The sequence below is a fragment of the Vombatus ursinus genome, unplaced genomic scaffold (assembly GCF_900497805.2).
Source record: "Vombatus ursinus unplaced genomic scaffold, bare-nosed wombat genome assembly UNPS02014778.1, whole genome shotgun sequence".
In the NCBI taxonomy this organism is placed as follows: Eukaryota; Metazoa; Chordata; class Mammalia; order Diprotodontia; family Vombatidae; genus Vombatus; species Vombatus ursinus.
The window spans coordinates 18,693,565-18,713,254 of record NW_020954556.1 but is presented as its reverse complement, the minus strand read 5'-3'; the positions used below and the strand labels follow the sequence as shown (position 1 = coordinate 18,713,254).

Here is a 19,690-nt window from a genome sequence, read left to right as displayed (position 1 = left end):
CTTTAAAGAAATGAACTTCTGGTACATCTGAAGACCTACAATTTATATTACGAGGGTCAGAACTTGCAGCTACGGCACCGTGAGGTAAGAAATCCTAAAATGGTAAGTGACACATGGCCTTATTTACTTTGGTAGGAAACATGGTACCCAGCAAACAATACCTTGCAAACAATAGGTTCCTAATAAATGATAATTGGAATGAATTGAAGTTTTTTTTGAACGGATCAGGTATTACCTGGCTCCAGCCAGAGATGGCAGTGCTTGGATCAAAAGGACTTAAATGGGGGCAGCTAGAAGGTGCAGTGGATAGACCACTGGCCCTGGAGTCAGGAGGACCTGAGTTCAAATCTGATCTCAGACCAGACACTTGACACTTGCTAGCTGTGTGACCCTGGGCATGTCACTTAACCCCAATTGCCTTGGAAAAAAAAAAAAAGAAATGAAATGATGGACAATGGAATTTAATGTCAAGAATGCTAGATTTAAGAGTCCAAGGCCCTAGGTTCAACAACTAGCTCTGCTATTTAGTACCTGTGTGACTGTGGGCAAATCCGTCTTTGAGACTCAGTTTCCTCATGTGTAAAATGTGGTGGTTGGATTAGATGATGTAAAGTCCCTTCCAGTTTTATGTTTTATGACCCCCAAAATAGATGATAAGAGTAGCTACATCAGTTTAGTTACCCTTTCATTGAATGAATGAATGAAGAACGAGCGAAGCACTTTCTCTGTGTAAGGAATTGGGGGTACAAACAGAGAAGTCAGACAATCCCCATTCTCGAGGACTCACATTCCAGTGGAGGAGACAACAGATATGGAAGGTTTCAGCTGCAAGTCAGATGGGAAGGTCCCATGGTCCTTAGGGGTGTGTAGGCACAGCAGATAATAATGCCTCTTCTTTTGTGTCATTTCCATTGATAATATCACATCAGTTTCTGATGGTGAACCATTTGACAGGGCCAAGGAAATTTGTGGCAAGAAATCGCTTTTCTGGGCCTTCAGTAGCAGTGGCTGTATTATCTCGGCATGTTAACAGTGAATCCAGGTGTTCTGTTTGAAGGAAACCACAGGCTTATTTTGTTATGAAACAGTTGAGAGTTCAAGTCTCAAGCTAAGAGGCTGGAGGTGAGAGAGAAGAGCATTCTAGGTATGTGGACAGTGGAGTATAGAGTGTTCTCTGTGAGGAACATGAAGGCCACTATAGCTGGATTATAGAGTGTATGGGGAGTGGGAATAAAATATAAGGACACTGAAAAGGTAGGAAGGAGTCAGGTTATGAAAAGCTTTCAACGCCAAACATAGGGCTTTATATTGGATCCTGGAGGTAATAAGAAGCCATTGGATTTCACTGAACAATGGGGTGAATTGCCCTTTAGAAAAATCACTCCACAGCCAAGTGGAGTGTGGATTGGAAATGGAAGAGGCTTGACATAGGGATACCAGTCAGAAGACTATTGCAATAATCCAGGCATGAGATGATAAAAGCCTGTAGCAGAGTGGTAGCTGTGTGAGTAGACAGAAGAAGGAGACGTATATGACAGGTGTTGGGAAGGTAGAAATGACAAAGGAGTTGAGCATGACACTGAGGTGCAGGCCTGGATATCAGGGAGGATAGTGGTACCCTGGACAATAACAGGGACATTTGAAAGAGGGGAAGGTTTTGGGGAAAAGATAATGAGTTCAGTTTTGGACATGTTGAGTTTGAGATGACTATGTGATGTTCAATTTGAAATGTCCAAAAAAGCAGCTGGTGATGTGAAGCTCAGGTGTGAGGTTAGGATATGTATGTATATGTATATGTATATACACATACATACATACATACATATATATTGAGTGTGTATGTGATATATGTATGTGTATATATATGTGATATATAGATCTGGGAATCATTTATGTAGAGGTGATTAAACCCATGGAAACTGATAAGATCACCATGAACAGTTTTTTTCTCAAGGGGTTTACATTCTACCAGGAGCATGTGTTCTTTCTTTATTTACCACTAACTAGCTGTGCCACCTTAGACAAGTCACTCTCTCTGGGCTCTAGCTTCCTACTCTGTAAAATGGTAATTAGAAGACTTAGATCACCTACATCCAAGAGTAGTGAGGAAAGTGTTTTTTAAAACCTTAAATTGCTATAGAAATGTGAGCTATGATGATCCTTATAGCATGTAAATGGTGTATTGTTTCTGCGCTGTGAAAGTGATATTTGGGTGAGGTTGAAACCTGTTCCTCTATTACGAGTCTGAAAAGATATGATGAAAAATGCTTGGTAGGCTTGGTTTCTATTCAATTTTATGCATTACATGTGTGTTTGGTAATAGGCCACTCTCCCATATTCAAGCCAGGAGTCCTGTCTACGGTTCTAGTGTCTTAGAAGTATGGGAGTGAGTTCTCCGTCTTGTCATTGATGAGCCATGATGTTCAGAAAATCCCTTAACCTTCTCTGGTAATGATTCTACAGCTATGACACAGAACCTCTGGCTTCTTCTCCCCTGAAAAGACCCTTGCTTAAGACAGATCTTACCAGGCCTCTTCCCCATTACCTCTGATCCCCAATCAAAACTTACCCCTCTAAGGGCCCTATGTACTGTGAGCTGTCAAGCCTAAAAAGCAGTCTGATTAATTCATAACATAGTGTTAATGATTGATGGGAGCAAAGAATATTACCTTTTCCAAAGATGTCTGAATTAGCATGAGCTAATCCTTTAATGTAAAGGAATGATTTTCTAATGAAAGAATTTCAGGCACCCTAACAGCCTTTGAATGATAACTTTGGGCACCGGGGGACACCTTCCCTGTGTCCCTCTATGAGGCAACTACCCATTCTGTTGCCCACAGAATCCTAGGCCAATCCTGGACACTCTATAAATATAATTTTGACTTCTGCTGTTTCATAGGTTTATCTTCCATTAAAATCCTACTTGAATGCCTCATCATGGTGTGGAGGTGACCCTGGTTCTTGGAGGCTGTGCCAGTTAAATGTTGATTTTTGGCAGCTGCTGCAAAGCTGGAAAGGCTTTGAGGATGGGCCTGGGAATAGATTGTCTGCCTGTCATTTGAGGACCAAGCAGGATAAATGCAAAAAGGTTCAGCACCAATTTAGCTGCTGCGGCATGAATCATTTGATCACAGAAACTCTTTTTAAACCCATCTACTAAATCATTGAAGACTTGTGAGCTATATTAGGGGAAGCAAGATTTGGCATAATGAGGTCCCAGATCTTTGAAGCATTGAGGCTTATAAGATCTAAAAGAGCTGAAAGGGACTTCAGAGATTGTCTGATTCAATCCCTTCAGGGGATGGTAAATGAGGTAGCTCAGTGGATAGAGTGTGGGACTTGGAATCAGGAAAGACTTGAGTTCAAATCTAGTCTTAGACATTTGCTAGCTGTGTAATCCTGGGCAAATCATTTAACTTCTGTCTGCCTCAGTTTCCTCACCTGTAAAATGGGGATTATAATAGTACCTACTTCCCAGGGTGGTTATGAGAATCAAATGAGAAAACATTTGTAAAGTGCTTTGCAGACCTTAACATCACTATATAAGTAATTATTATTATTATAACCACAATGATAATAAAACAATTGACATTTATGTAGCATTATAAAGAACATTTTACATAGATTTATGCACTTGGACTTTACAACAATCCTGTGAAATCACAGGTTTGGGCAAAGCAAAAACAATCCCATGGGGTAGGTATGGTAGGCTAGGTGTTGTTATTCCTGTTTTACAGATGAGAACATTGAAATTCAGAGACATTAAGTGACTGCTTATGTCACATGGCTAGTAAATGTCAAAGGTGGGATTTGAACCCAAGTAGATACTACCAGTACTAACCACCCCATTTTACAGATGAGGAAACAGGCATAGAGAGGGGGAAGTGATTTATCAAAGGTCATACTAGTATGAAATGGTAGCTGTAATATTTGAATCTAGGCCTTCAACTCCAAACCCACAGCTTTTCTCACTGTGTTGCTTGTATACCAATAGGGGAGAGGACATTTACGGAAATACTGTACTTGTAACACAAGGTAGGCTCTGATAGGGGCCAGCACACAGATGCCAATAAAGTAGACTGGGAGTTCATTTAAGGGAGAAAATACTTCTAGCTCAGGAAAGAGCAGAAGAGAGTGGCTTAGAGGAGGTAGCATTTGAGCTGGGAAGGTTGGGATCCCTGTTTAATATTTAGCTGTGGTCTGTGAGGAGATTATATATGTGTGTATGTAATATATATATGTCTATATGTGTATGTGTGTATATGTATATACACATATATATGTATACACACACACACACACACACACACACACACACACACACTAGTTGATTGAATGTTTAGGTCTTGTTTGTTTTTTAGAAGAGAAAGTTTACCGCTTGTGTATTTTCACTTAAAAAGTTCTGCCTTCCTTAAAGACATTCATACACAGGAATTAACGATAATGTTTCTGAATTTCCCAAAGCATGATTGACTTTCAGAGTAGGGACCTTGGCTGCCACTTTTAATCAATCAAACCTAGGGTTTTACTTAAATTAACAAAGGACCATCATTCAAATACATAACTAGAGGCCAGATTCATGAACTGGCTAATTGTTCTTCCCTCCCATGGCCATAATAGACTCATCTACTATATACTTCCAGTTCTGCCATGGCCCTTCTGCCCTGGCCCTGGGGCTCACAAGACACATCCGTTCTCTCTTCAGCGAGAATGGAATCTGGCTTCCACAGAGGTCGGGTGAGGCTTTAGGGCACAGACGACTTGGTCAAGAGGGCGAGGGCACAGGGTCACCTCATCTAGGCTGTGATGAGCTCATTGCTTTTCTGGGGCAGGAAGAAGATGAGTTCATTGTGGAGGGATTATTGAACATCTTCTGGGGCCTGCGCCGGCCTATTCGTTTGCAGATGCAAGATGACAATGAACGGATTAGGCCACCTCCCTCCTCTTCCTCTTGGCACTCTGGCTGCAACCTGGGAGCCCACGGGTCAGTACTGTAGCAGCCCTCTCTCAGGGGGATAGCCTTATATGTGTATTCCTGTGTGTGTATGTGCGTGTGTATGTGTGCGTGTGCGCACGCACCAAAAGTTTGGGTAGGGGAAGAAAGGGTCTGGAATGGTTCTTCTTAACCCCAAACTCATGCATTCTTCTCTCTCCCCCCAGTCCATTCCTGGCATGGGGTAATGGATAGAAAGTTGGACTTGGGGTCATGAAGTCCTAGATTCAAATCTCACCTCATATATTTATTCACTGGGTGACCTTGGACAAATCATAACCTCTGTGGGCCTTGGTTTCCTTTTATGTAAAATAAAGAGGTTAGGCTTGGTGACTTCTACGATCCCTCTCAAATATAAATCTGTGATGCTTTGTTGGGAGGAAGTGAGAAAGGAGAGGAGAAAAGGAAGTCATCATGGGAGTTGGAAGACATCACACCCACTAACCTTGGCATGGCCCAGTCCATTCCATGGCCTGTGTACACGGCTCACTGCGGGAGGGCCTCAGTCTGGATGAGAAAGCTCTGGTGGTGGCCCAGCCTAGGCCTGTGTCAGCTGCACCCCTGCCTCCTTCTCTCCTTCACTTTACTTCTCCACAGAGCAGTGTCCTCCAGCCCCTGAGCTCCCACAGTGTCTGCCCTTCGTCCTCCACCTCTTGTGAGATGGAATTGAGGTCAGGAAATTTCCCTTATGGAAATCTCCTTCAGAAGACTTTTATGGACCGCTCAGGAATTCATAGTTTCAGCTTTAATTTTCCCTTTTAAAAATTTCATCCCCTAGACTACGTGAAATATGTGCTTTTTGATCACGCTTCAAATATTCCCAAATGATATTTTTTCCCTGCCTGACCTATTTTTTGTTTAGCTTCCTTGATGATTTTGAGTGTGTTCTGTGTTTTCTCCCATTTCTCCCCGCCCCGTGGCTTTGGGGAGAGATAACGTAGTATGACCCCGTCTTACCAAGTCATAGGTCACCAAGAGGCTGTCTGGTACCCAGCTTTCTTTTCTTCCAGCCCTGTGGGTGGGCTTTGTCTCAGAGAAGACTGAGAAATGTAAGAGGCATGATTGTACCCACCAGGTGCTTGTCTGTACTCTGTTTTTCCACAAGGCCTGATTTTTGCCAGGTGGATTGTTTTTTTTTTTTTTAAGATTCCAAAAAGCAGCGCCCGAGTTATTAATCCCGCAGAGATGAAACCTTTCCAGGATGTCATCCTGGTGAACAAAGGAGCTCTGTTAGCATTTTCCCAAATAAACAGCACAACCCAAATGGACTCAGAGCCTCGACCACAGGCAACAAATTGGTTTTGTTCTCAGGCCGGGCGTTTGATGAAATGGGCAATTGTATTGCTGCAAATGTTGAGTGCCAGAATCCCTTGTCTTTTCTGTAGGTGGCCTTCATCCTCAGGTGTTGGGAGTTGGGCCAGTCCAGTAGGAAGCTTCCCTTCACTCCTTGCCACACGCTAGTACCATTCTGAGAGCCGGTGAGAGAGAGAGAGAGAGAGAGAGAGAGTGCTTTGTCACTGCTGAAAGAGCCAAGGAAACCCAACATCAGCTGCTTGGCTGCGGGCTGAACTGGCCTCGCTGTTCCATTTGGCAAGCATCTATTAAGCACCTACTGTGTGCCAGGCCCCTGGGGAAATGAAGACAAAAGCAAAATAACTCCATTGAGGAGCTCATATTCTCTCTGTTTTCTGTCTCTTAGGTCCATAATGAAGCCTGTTGCCATCCCAGATATTCAGATCACTGACATGGATGCAGCACCTGGAAGTGACAGGAGGCTTAGCCCAACAGGTGAAACTTTGATTGGGGAAAGGAGGAGGGAGGGTCATGGGGACAGGCCCATTAAGAGATGTAATACTAGTTCTCAATGCCAGTGTGTTTCCCTGATATTTTTTTCTCAGAGTTTGACTCAGCTTAGCTTGAGAAGTGAGTAGTTTCAGGCTTGGGGAAAATTGGAGGGGCCAACTTATTTAATCCTGCCCATAAACGGGCAGGATTATGTGGGGAGCCAGAGTGTCTAAGAAGGCTCTATCACTAATTCACTTTCTCCACCTCTTCCCATGCCTTTTCTCATTTGTAACTCCAAGACATGAAGCAGCGGCCTTTTTTTTTTTTTTAATGGAGAAAGAATAGGCTCACTTTATTCAGGTCAGCTTGAATCCTTGAGTGATGTTACTAATATATACTGACATATATAATCATAGCTAATATTTATGTAGTACATACTATGTGCCAGGCACTGTGCTAAGTGCTTTACAATTATTACCTCATTATTATTTCATCCTCACAATGACCCTAGGAGGTAGGTGCTGTTATTATGCCCAGTACATAAATGAGGAAACTGAGGCAGACAAAAGTTAAGTGGCTTTCTGAAAGTCACATAGCTCTTAAGTGTCTGAGGTCACATTCAAACGCAGGTCTTCCTGACTCCAGGTCCAACTGCACAGTCTCATTCAATCACAGAATCATGGTTTTATTGATAGAAAAAACCTGAGAAGTCATCTAGGTCAGTTCTTTCATTTTACATGGGATTTGCCAGCCATATAGCAAGTAAAAGTTGAACTGGGATTCAAATCCAAGGCTCCCCACTCCAAATCCATTATTCTTTTGTCTACACCAAAGTGATCTCTCCAATCCTCATAACAACCCAGTGAGGGAGGTTTTGTGTTTTAGTCATTTTGGTCGTGGCTGACATCTTTGTGACCCCATTGGGAATTTTCTTGGCAAAAATACTGAAGTGGTTTGCTTTTTCCTTCTCTGGCTCATTTTACAGATGAGGAAACTGAGGCAAACAGGGTTAAGTAACTTGCCCAGGGTCACATAGCTATTAATTGTCTGAGGGCAGATTTGAACTCAGGTCTTCCTGACTCCAGGCTCCTCGTCTATCAGTATGAAAAACTGAGACTCCTAGAGGTTTGGTAACTTCTGTAGTTACACAGCTAATAAGTAGCATAAATGGGATTCAAATTCAGATCTCTCCTGCCTGGGGGTGGGGGATAAGAAGTGGTTATAAGAGATAGCTTCACTATACTTCCAGGGAAGGTACAGGAAGAGCTATGTGCCAGGTCATGAGGACAGTGCTGTATGTCAGATAATGAAACAATGGAAAGAGCCCTGGATTCTTTGTCTAAGGACCTGGTTTGAATCCTGTCTCTGCCACCTATTACCCTGATCTCCTACAGTCCACTTTACCTGTCTTGGCTTCGGTTCACTCATCTGTAAAATGGGGGAGTGTGGACTTAGATTCTCCCTTGTAGCTCTAAATCTATGCTCCTAAGACGAGCCTGTAGACCATGGCCTTTAGACTGTATATGAGCAGGGAGGTCACAGAAAACCGCACATATGGGTTCGTAGCATACACATCCTCTGCCTTTGGTCCAGGCTCCAAAAGTCCTATACCAAGTATGGGCAGCGTTCCCTGATGAGTACTGATCAGATCAGTTTAGAGTAATTCACTAGGCCAGAAGAGGGCCTGGGTTTCTAGTTCCCAGATGCCATGACCATGTGGCATGCAGATTAGCGCTAGAGAACTCTATGAAGTGAATGAGTGGGGCTTCTGTTCTCTACTCCCTCCTCACCACCTCTTCCCCGTCCCCAAACCTCTCCCTGCGTGCCAGACTACGAGGTATATCCTTGTTCCTAAGCTTCTCAGGTTTGTAGTTGAAGAAGGTGATGAGTTAGTCTGGCTCCGCTGAAGTGGTAGGCTTGGGATCACAGTTAATACGTCCTTCATCTTGGCGCTACTTTGACAATAAATAAAAAGTGGTTTCTAGAGGAAAGCCTTACTCAAGTCAAAGGAATGATTGATTGCTTATCTGCTTAAAGAGAGTCCCCCTGAGGGTAAAGTTAAAATGCTAGTGGAGAGTTGCTAAGAGTCTGAGTTAGGGAGTCAGGCCCTGGCACCTGCCTCCTTCATTGAGGAAGGTTGCCCTTTACATCATGCCCCATGGACAACTCTGCCTTTTTGTAGGACTGCTTCCACATGGGACTCTTCCTCTGGGCCCTAAAGCAGGCTGGCACAGGGGTTCCAAATCCCAGCTGAGCCCCGGGGCAGTCCCTCTCACTCTCCTTTTCTGGGGGATCTTCCTGACTATTCCATGGGAGCAGAGGCTGGGAGATGTAACTTCAGAATATTCTACCTGTGTATTCTCCTAGATAAGTAAGAAATTTATAACTCAGGAAAATATTACTTTCAGGGCCATTGGGAGTTGTAAATTCAGAAAAGTGGCAAGAATTTTTCTGAAGGCAACTAGGTAGCACAGCAGATAGAGCACTGGACTTGGAGTCAAGGAAATCTGAGTTCAAATCCAGCCTCAGACGCTTCCTAGCTATGTGACCTTGGACAAGGCACTTAATCTTTGCCTGCCTCAGTTTCTTCATCTGTAAAAAATAGAGATAATAATAATAATAATAACACACCTACATCAAATGTAGGCTTAAATGAGATAACAAATGCCAACTTTAACTCTTTAAATCCTAGCTATTATTAATAGCTAGGAGAAGAGGAACAAGAACTGATCCTGGTTGATCGGGGAAAAGGAGGATATGAAGGGTTGGGTCCTATTGACTCCAAGTTAGAGCTAAGTCAGACCCGTGAGCTCTAAGGAAATTACAGGGATTAGAGCTGGAGGGAATCCTAGTGGTCAGCTAATCCTTATGTACTTGTGGTCATGGAGATGATAAGTGTTGGAGACAGGATTTTAACCCAGGTCTTCTTATTCTAGTGGAATTTCAAGTACATGATGCTAAGTCTAGTATTGAAGGAAATACAGCTAAATTCAGAGATCTCTTTTTATCATGTTGACTGTAAGACTTTTCACTTTAAAGGAGAGACTGTTGACATCTTTGGACCTCAGTGGTATATTTAGACCAGTGATTTAATCTATCAAGGACTTGAGTACTCAAAGAGGAAACTGCCTTTTGTAAGGCAGATTGACAGTTGTTCTTAAGTTTGTAGTCTTAGTTGATTGGGAGCACTGCAAGATTAAGTGATTTACTCAGGGTCACAAAGCCAATATATATCAAGAGGCAAGACTTGAGCTCATTTCTGGCTTTGGGGCCAACTTTCTATCTCCTGGGCCGTACTCCCTCTTAAGATAACTTTAAAGGATAGAAACATTAAAGTAAAGAGGACTTTGTGGATGGAGAAGTCATTTTCACCTGGGGTGGTCATTAGGGCTTCATGGAGGAGGCAGGCTCTGAACTGTGCCTTGAAAGAAAGGTGCTTCAGTAGATGGTGGTGGGATGGAATGAATAAGGACAAAGGACATAAAAGGCATGTTCCAGGTGGGATGGAGAGTTGTCTAATTTGGCTGTGGAAGGAGTATGAAATGAGCCTGGAAAAATAGATTAGAGCCAGATTATGGATGCCAGAATCAGTTTAAGCTCCCGCACTACAGGGGACACTCATGTCTCAAGGTCAGGAGGGAGAGGTCCCAGCCCAGGGGACAGAAGAAAAGGACAGAGGTAGGAGGAGACTCATGGAAGCTAGGAAATAATAATCATAGCTAGCGTAGTGTTTTGCTTGGATCCTTACAACAACTGCGAGAGGTAGTTGCTATTATTATCCCCATTTTATAGATGAAGAAACTGAGGCAAACAGAAGTTAAGAGGTTGCCAGATTTGAACTCAAGTTTTTCTGGCTTCAAGTTCAGTACTCCATCCACTGTACCATCAACTAGCTGCCTACAGAGAGGCTGTTGAGAAGGCAGGAGTCATCCCTTTCCTAATTTCTTGAGATTTTTTGATGGAAAGAGATGTCTAGGAGTTATCAGTGTAGTTTTTGTTAGGATGTATGTTTGTAGGCATGACATTTTGAAAATGTGGCCAGTGGCCAGCCAAGGGCTGTGACTGGGTGAAGAAGATGGCCAGATCCTTAAGTGGGGCTCATACTATATCACTTCTCTCCCAGGGACCAGAGACCTGAAGCTCCTACAAGAAGACACGCCTCAGCTGATGAGGACACACAGTGACGTTGGGGTTCGGCGCCGTGGCAACGTGCGCACCCCTAGTGACCAGCGGCGCATCAAGCGGCACCGTTTCTCCATCAATGGCCACTTCTACAACCATAAGGTAGAGTGGGAGGGTGGGCAGGAAGGAGGAAGCAATGTCTTCTCTTAAGACAAGAGGTAGCTATAGTCAGGGCTATGGATGGAAGGTCCGCTTCAAAGGAAGAAGGGCATGGGGTCCACGGATAGCATAGCTCAGGGAGGTAACATATTGACTTCCTGAATTTTGGACTGGTGGGTTGGCTAGGAGCAGATGTAGCTACTGCTCAGATGCTTTCTACAAGGGCTTAGGAATGAAACTGGCCCGAGTATACCGTTTTGGCAGCCATGCTTGCACAAGTCCCCAATTTACCGATAATTGGGCATATTTAGTAAGGCATCCTCAAAAACCACCAATGCCTTGTAAAACACAGCCTTTACATACATTATCCCTTTGTGCAAATCTCTCTACAAGACAGGCAGTTTATGGAGGGGCATATATGGGACTGGTCTGCATGAAATAAAGTGAAAAAGGCAAGGGAGGGCAAATGAGTCAGAATAAGAGTCAGCCCCTGTCAGCCTGCCCCTTCTGTTTTCTCTGTTGGAATAAATACTGCCCAAGAAGCCCAACTGTATGATAAAGAGCCACAGAACGATATATTTTATAATCAAAAGAGAAGGGCACTTTCTGTTTATTCTTCCTTTGGAGTGGTCACCAAATACCTAATCACCACCAGAAAGGGATATTAAAGTTAAGGCCTTTTGGGCTCTCTAGAGCTCCTATAAAAAGCCAGCCACATAGGGAATCTGGATTCCTAGAATGAATGAAGCCTCTGTAGCTTCTCTGTTAACCAGCCTGTAGATTCCTCCCCCATGGTGGTACAACAGGGAGAAGCAGCAATTTGCACAGCCATTTATCTGTCTCACAGACATTTAAATTTCAAAGGTGTTTTGTCTGCTGATGTCTCTTAGGCTTGGCCTGGTTCCCCAGGCCCTATGGGAGACGTGAGGAGTTGCCCAGAAAGCCCTGGTCAATAGAGCATCACCCCCAGGCTTCTAGACCTTCTGGTCTCATTCCAGCTGGAATATGACCTTTCTTCTTTCCCCCCTTCTCCTCCTTCCCCCATCACTGGACTCTAGTGAGAACTACAGTAATGTGCTCTTCTGTTGGCAGACTTCTGTGTTCACCCCGGCCTATGGCTCCGTCACCAATGTCAGGATTAACAGCACCATGACAACACCTCAGGTCCTCAAGCTCCTACTCAATAAATTTAAGGTGAGTGGTCTTCAAGATCTGTTCTAACCAACAGCCTCTGGGCAGTGGTCAATGGTCGATGGTAGGTGTGCAGAAGGAGGCAAATGGGATGATTTTTAATGAGTATTACAGCAGTGTTTGGGTTTACCAAGAGATACTCATGGGTAGAGTCAGGACCATAGCCAGGCGGTCTCCTCCTAAGGCAGGGAGAGTAGGATTCATAGGTATGAGAGATTAGAGAGTCAAGAAATTGAGATTCAACATTCTGATCTAGAAAGGAAGGAAACAAGCATTTATTAAGCCTCATACTATGTGCCGAGCACTGTGCTAAGTGCTTTAGAATTATTATCCCATTTGATGACAACCCTATGAGGGAGGTGCTGTTATGAGTCATACTTTGAAATTGAGGAAACTGAGGCAAACAGACAATTTTTTTGTGCCAGGGTCACAAAACTAATAAGTGTCTGAGGCCAGATTGAACTCAAGTCTTCCTGACTCCACACTCAGCACTCTATCCATTATGCCAATGTAGTGGGAACATAGGTGGTGCAGTGGATAGAGTGCCAGGCCTAGAGTCAAGATGACTCATCTTCATGAGTTTGAATCTGGCCTCAGACATTTACTAGCTGTGTGACCCTGGGCAAGTCATTTAACCCTGTTTACCTCAATTTCCTCATCTGTAAAAATGGACTGGAGAAGGAAATGGCAAACCACTTATAGTCTAGTGAGGGAGACAAGTACATATATAAGTGTAGTGTCTTCTCTGGACTCACTCCCCACTCGCACTGTCAGGTTGGGTCTTTAGAAGATAGCTGTAACTCCCCTCAGGATTTCAGGTATAACCCTGAGGGGTAATAGGAAGGAAGAAAAGGAAGAAATCAGAAACAGGATGGAGAGGAGACTAAAGCTTCCAACACTATAGTTCCTGAACCCCCACCAGGGTGCATCTCATTATCAATCAGCCAGTTGAACTCATTAACTTTTAGAAAAGGAATTTCTGAGAAAGCATAGCAAGAACAGTTGTTGCAAAACAATTCCTCAAGATCAGGGGTGCACTCTCTTATACATATAAGACCTTTAGAGAGAGGGGGCTCAAACTTAAAGTACCATGGTAGTGGAGCACATATATAGGGAACATATGTTTGCCAAGAGCTACCTTACAAGTCTGGTACTGAGAGAAAAGGGAAGGGGAAGGGAACAAGCACTTATTAAATACCTACTGTGTACATTTACTGTGCTAAGGTATTTTTACAAATATTATCTCATTTGATCTTCATAATAACCTTGGGGGGTAGGCGATGCTATTATTATCCCCTTTTTACAGTTGAGGAAACTGAGGCATTTAAATAAAGGTTAAGTGACTTTCCCATGGTCACACAGTTAGTAATTGTCTGAGGCTGGATTTGAACTTGAGTCTTCCTGACTCCAGGCCCAGTGCTGTATCCACTGTGCCACTAGTTGCTCCCTGAAAAGGTAATGAATTCATTTTAAGTCAAATTGAATTTGAAATGTGTATGGGACATCCATTTTGAAATGTTCAGCAGGCAATTAGTGATGCAGCTATGAATCTCAGGGGAAAGACTGGGTGTCTATGTGTTTATGTGTGTGTGTGTGTATAATATATGTATATATATATACATATTTATATACTTATATCTATATTTGTGTCTTTATCTGTAAATCACCTGCATAGAGATAATAGTTAAACCCATGGGAGCTGATGAGGGAGAGATGGAGAGAGGGAGGAATATGGAGGGAGAAAGAGAGAGAGAGAGAGTAAGAAAGAGGAGGAGGGAAAGAATAGAGAAAAAGACCTGCATGGAACCTTGGGAAAGACACACATTTAGCTAGTGTCATATGTATAATGAGCCAGCAAAGGAGAGAGAGAAGCAAATGGCCACGTAGAAGGAGAAACCTGCATACCCAGAGAAGAAATGGTTATCAGAAGGAGAGGGTGACAATAGTGTCAGATTCAGTAGATAGGTTGAGAAGGATGAGAACTGAGAAAAGACCATTGGATTTGACGATTACAAGATCATTGATAACTAAGTTGCTTTTGAGTGATGAGACTGGCAGCCAGATTACAGAGTTGAGGAGTGAGAGGAGAGGAAGTATAAGCATGAGTACAGAGATTCTTTTCGAGGAGTATATCTAAGAATGGGAGATGTACAATAGCTTGAGGGGATGGTAGAATCTAGTAAAGGTTTTTTAAAGATGTGTATATTGGAAGGCAGTAGGGAAAGTACCAGTTGATAGGGAGAAGTTGATGATTGAGGTTGTATTATATTGGAGAAGATGGGAGGGGTTGAGATCAAGTACACACCTAGAGGGGTTGGCCTTGGTAAGGAGATGGGATAATTCTGTCTGAGACCGGGGGAACAGAGAGAGTGAGAAATGACATCAAGGGTTTTTGATATGAAGAGAATGGGAAAAGAGAGAATTGAAGTCAAATGGCTTCATTAAAAAAATAAGCTCACAGTATATGATAGAGTCTTAATAAATATATGTTGATGATTAACAACCCTTCTTGATATTATTTGCTTTGTTTCCAGATTGAAAATTCTGCTGAGGAATTTGCTTTATATATCGTTCATACCAGTGGAGGTAAGCTTGAAAATGTCTGTTAAGTCAACTTTTTTAAAGTACCATTTCTTCCTTTGCTAGTTATTACTTACAGATGACTTTGTGTGTAAGATTACATCCAAACCCTTGGTTAAGACTTGTCCTTTTGAGCTCCTTGATGGTGGCAGGTCTTTGTTCTGTATGTGTAGATCAGGCCATGTCACTCCTTAGCTCAAAGAATTTAAGCCAGACAAGTGCCCTAGTGAGAGGCAGCTAGGCCCAGGCTCCTGGACATAGAACAGCCCAGGATTCTAGAGTAGAGGGCCAGTGAGAGGAGAGGGAACGTGGGAAGGCAAGCTCTCTGCATGACCTCCACCTTGTATCCCTTACGTGTTTGTTACCCAAAGACTCTCTTTGTCCAGAAGAGGAGGAAAGTGTAGGAAAACAAACAAACAGTGGGTTAGTCAGCCTGCTCAGGAAACTAGGCTGCCCTGTTAGCTTCTAGGCAATGTTCTTACTCCATCCTCTAGAATTCAAGGCCCTCCACATTTTGGTCCTACCTTACCTTTCCAGCCTTTCCTGATGTTTTTTCCCCTCTGTGCAATCTATGATGCAGCCCAAGTAGGTCACTTTCTACCCTCCCAAATAGGAGTTGTGTTTTCCCATCTCTATGCTTTTGCTCAGGCTGTATTCTCTGAATAGAATGTCATTGTTTTGTTTTTTTCTTTTAAATTCTTCCACCTCATGTGCTACCTGTGTTCCCTGCCCCCGCCCCACTAGCCCCTCAGGATCACAGGGTCATAGGATCTCACAGAATCAGAAGGAACTTGAGAGGACATGTAGTCCAGCCCGTACGTAGCTAGTATTTATAAAGCGCTTTACCTAAGTTACCTTATTTGATCCTCAACAACAGGCCAGGAAATCAGGTGCTATTATTATGTCCATTTTACAGATGAGGAAACTAAGGCTCAGTAAGTGACTTGCCAGAGTCACAGAGATTGTATCAGAAGCAGAATTTGAATGCAGGTCTTTCTGACCTGACCAGTCACTAGTCCACCTAGCTACTATGCATCATATTCCCCAAGCGGTCATCTAGCTGTGTTCTGTCCTTCCCCTAACAAAGACTATTCTCTTTTGTAAGGAAACAAAAGAAAAATTAAAGTTGAGTATCCTTACCATCTCTGTCATAAGTTATCATTTTCCCATCCACTCTGAGCAAGACGACAGCTTTAAGAAACAACCAACCAACCCTTTTGCCGTCATTAGCTTTCTTTATCAACCTCTCCTCTTTCTGAGCTTTACTATACTTGATGCTATTCTCCCAAGACTTTGCCATATAGATACTTTTTTTGTATTCACTCTCCACCAACTGTCCTTTCTTACTTCTGTGTGTGGCTTTTAAAAATCTTCTGTGTATGGCTCATAATCTAATACAAAATACATACAAAATATATGGAGTAGATGGAAGGAATCTCAGACATTAAAAGTTTCATTACTTCATAGTCAGACACTTAAATTAGTTAATAACAATGATAATGATAATAGATAACATTTACACATCACTTTAAGATTTACATAGCAATCTACATTATTTGTTCAGTTCCCTATGCATCCACATTGGTCTTTTTAAATAGCTCCACGAAGCCTTCCCTGGTCCCTAATGATCTTTCCCTTCTCAGACCTCCCCTAGCACTTTGTTTTTTATCACTCTAACGCACTGAACATACTGGTCCCCCAAATATTTTGAGCCCTGGTAGCATCACTGGAGTATGACCCTCCAACATTGTGTATTCTAGCTACCTGTGTATGAATTTTTATCTCCTGTTAGAGTGTAAACTTCTCAAAGGCTTCATGTCTCCCCCCACATTTAACACAGCCCCCTGCACACACACTAGGTGCTTAATAAATGTTTATTGAAATGGATTGAGTTTGGTTTTAGAAAGTAACCCAAACTTACTAGAAATGGAGTCTGGTGATCAAGCTGGGGAAGAGCATTTGGGGTCAGAAGTAAAATTATGATTATAAAGTATTAGGGCTGATTTTTGTTGTGTGCCTCATGGATAATCTTTGAGACCAGTGGCTGAAGAAGAGTAGGCTCCAGGAACATTTTGAGCCCTGGTAGCCTCAGTGGAGTGTGGTCCTTTATAGTGCCTGTTTTGGAAGACAGTACTCCTTTGGCTATTTAAATAGTGTAGTGAAGTCCAGGGGAGGACACTGTGGATTTAGTATGAGGAGACACGAGTTTGAATCTCACCTCTGTACTTGGCTTTTTGGCTTCATCTTTACAATCTGTACAATGGATGGTGATGATCTTACATTTCTGAGAACCTTTGATCATACATGATCGTTCAAAAAGTCAAGTCAGTAAGCATTTATTAAGTGCTTACTGTGTGCCAGGCATTGTGCCAAGTACCAGGGATACAAAGAGAGGCAAAAACAGCTCTTTGCCTTCAAGGAGCTCGTAATCTAAGGGGGAAGCCAACATTGTGTACATACAAAATATATACCGAGGAGATAGAAGGAATCTCAGACATTAAAAGTTTCATTCCTTCATAGTCAGACACTTAAATTAGTTAGTAACAATGATAATGACAATAGATAACATTTACACATCACTTTAAGATTTACAAAGCATTCTACACATATGATTTCATTTGATCCTTATAACAACACCGTGAAGTGCTATTATTGTCCCCATTTTTGTGGTTGTTGCTTCATTTCTCTTCATGACCCTACTTGGGGTTTTCTTGGCAAAGATACTGGAGTGGTTTGCCGTTTCCTCTTCCAGCTCATTTTACAGATGAGGAAACTGAGGCAAACAGGGTTAAGTGACTTGCCCAGGGTCAAGCTCAGATTGTCCTAAGAAGGCACGAATGCCACGGAGTTGGTGTTAGCTGTGGGAGTGCGAGAAGGTGGGACTGAACTGAGAAGTTTTGTGCTCAGAGGGATGACCGGCCTTATGATTATCTCTTCCAGAGAAACAGAAGCTAAAGGCCACAGATTACCCCCTGATTGCCAGAATCCTCCAAGGCCCATGTGAACAGGTGTCTAAAGTCTTCCTTATGGAGAAGGACCAAGTGGAAGAGGTCACCTATGATGTGAGTTACCTTTGGACAGGCCATCTGACCTGTAGAATGTTACTGGCTTGTGTTTCATCCCCAAGTTTTTGCATTGATGTGTTTTGTGGAATGACTTCTTTCCTGACTATCCCTTTTCCCTGCCATTTTTGAAGCATTTGCAAGTTGGGTAGCTCACAGGGTTGACGACCCGAGAGAAAAGAGGAACCAGGGGGAAGAGTTATCTCAGGAAGACAAATACAAGATGATAGAGAGTTCAGAACGAGAAGGGTTTGAGGTTAACAAGCCTAATTACTTGTAACTGGGGTCAAAAGAGGTAGTTAAGTTGCTCAGCGTCACCTAGATAATAAACAGCAAAGCCAGAATTTGAATACAGGACCTTTGACTTCAAAACTAGTTTTCTCTGTAGCACATTATGCCACCTGCTTCCCCATCTACCACTGTGGTCAATGAAAAGAGATGGGAGAAGGGCAGAAGGTTTGAGGGCATTTCAAGGCCATCTCCTGCTTAAAAGTGGGGGAGTGGATTCAAAGTCAGCAGCAGAAGGGTCAGGGAGCATTTTCTCACTTCTGAGAAAAATAATACTCTGTGTGTACGTGTGTGTGTGTGTGTGTGTGTGTGTGTGTGTGTGTGTGTGTGTTGTGCTTTTAAAAGTCCTTTCACCTGCCTCATTTGATCTTGAAAACAACCCTTCCTCAGCAAGCTTGTATTTAGCCCCTATTACCACCTGTCCAGCTGGCTGTCCCTGTATCACAGAATCATGGCGCAAGGGTTGTGCTCCGGGGTTGGGCTTGGTGCCTGCACAGGAGAACAGCCCTCAGGCTATAGGCCGGGGATCACACACATTTGGTCATTCGCCCAGCCAGGATGACTCTGTACCTGTTTCCCATGTAATTTCACGTAACTGACTTTTCTTTGACTGACCCTTTGACACCGGTCGTCCTCTAAGGCTTTCCAGATCTCCCTTGTTGCAAAACCTTGTGCTTACTATGGGTCACGGACTCCAGCAAGATCCTGTCCCGAGGAATTGTTGATTCTCTTTGGGGCAGAACTATGGCCTGAGTCATTGGGCAGAGGAGCCCAGTGCTTGATATGGATTGGATATTCAGTTCGCATGAAGCCCTCAAGCTCTCAGTGAATGACTGGCGGGGCAGAAGTCAGATTGTATGTTGTTTATCCTGCTGAGATATCTCACTCTGTCAGGCTGTTGCTGGTAGGATCGGACCCTCGGAATCCATCTTCGCAGCAGTGACCCACAGTCAGCTGAGGAATAATTTTTGTTCATTATCTAGCTGGTGAAAGAATCCAAAGCGATATTGGCCTGGGTTGCAGGGCTGCTTCATAGAGTTTGTTGTGGAAGATAGTTGGCTTTTGCCCCCTGGTGTCCATCCTGAGACATGGAAGCAGAAAGTCTCCTCATGCTGACATTTATGCTTTTCCTTCCTGTGTCCATTGGAGATTCCTCTGAGCTCTATTTCTGTATCCTCGTGGTAGCATGGAGGTGGCCTTGGGCTCTTGAAGGCTGTGTTAGGAAAGCATAAGCTCCCACAGATACCTCCACACTAGGCAGACTTCAGTTATGGGCCCAGGATGGAGTGTCTATCTGTGGTGGAGGGATGAGCCCGGCTCAGTTTTTAAAGGCTCATCACCAGGCAGGCTACAGGGTGATGAATTTTTAGGCCACATCAATTCATGATATTCTCTGCTAAGGTTGGGGTGGGGATTGGGGGCGGAGAGAGAGAAGGATCATTGTAGTAGTAGTAGTAGTAGTGGTAGTAGTAGTAGTAGTAGTAGTAGTAGTAGTAGTAGTAGTAGTAGT

At 43.3% G+C, this 19,690-nt stretch overlaps 1 protein-coding gene across 4 annotated transcripts in view; it reads left to right on the top strand.

Moving 5' to 3' along the window:
• The window catches only part of RASSF2 (Ras association domain family member 2), a 70,197-nt gene that overhangs the window by 45,768 nt on the left and 4,739 nt on the right, over positions 1–19,690 (top strand). For 3 of the 4 annotated variants that reach the window (XM_027865193.1, XM_027865192.1, XM_027865194.1), the window contains 7 exons: positions 9–84; positions 4,833–4,984; positions 6,693–6,781; positions 10,902–11,062; positions 12,152–12,253; positions 14,785–14,836; positions 17,771–17,892. In XM_027865193.1, coding sequence (XP_027720994.1) covers positions 9–84; positions 4,833–4,984; positions 6,693–6,781; positions 10,902–11,062; positions 12,152–12,253; positions 14,785–14,836; positions 17,771–17,892 — 754 coding nt within the window. The remainder of the gene's footprint in view (positions 1–8; positions 85–4,832; positions 4,985–6,692; positions 6,782–10,901; positions 11,063–12,151; positions 12,254–14,784; positions 14,837–17,770; positions 17,893–19,690) is intronic. The other variant, XM_027865195.1, reaches the window with a different exon arrangement.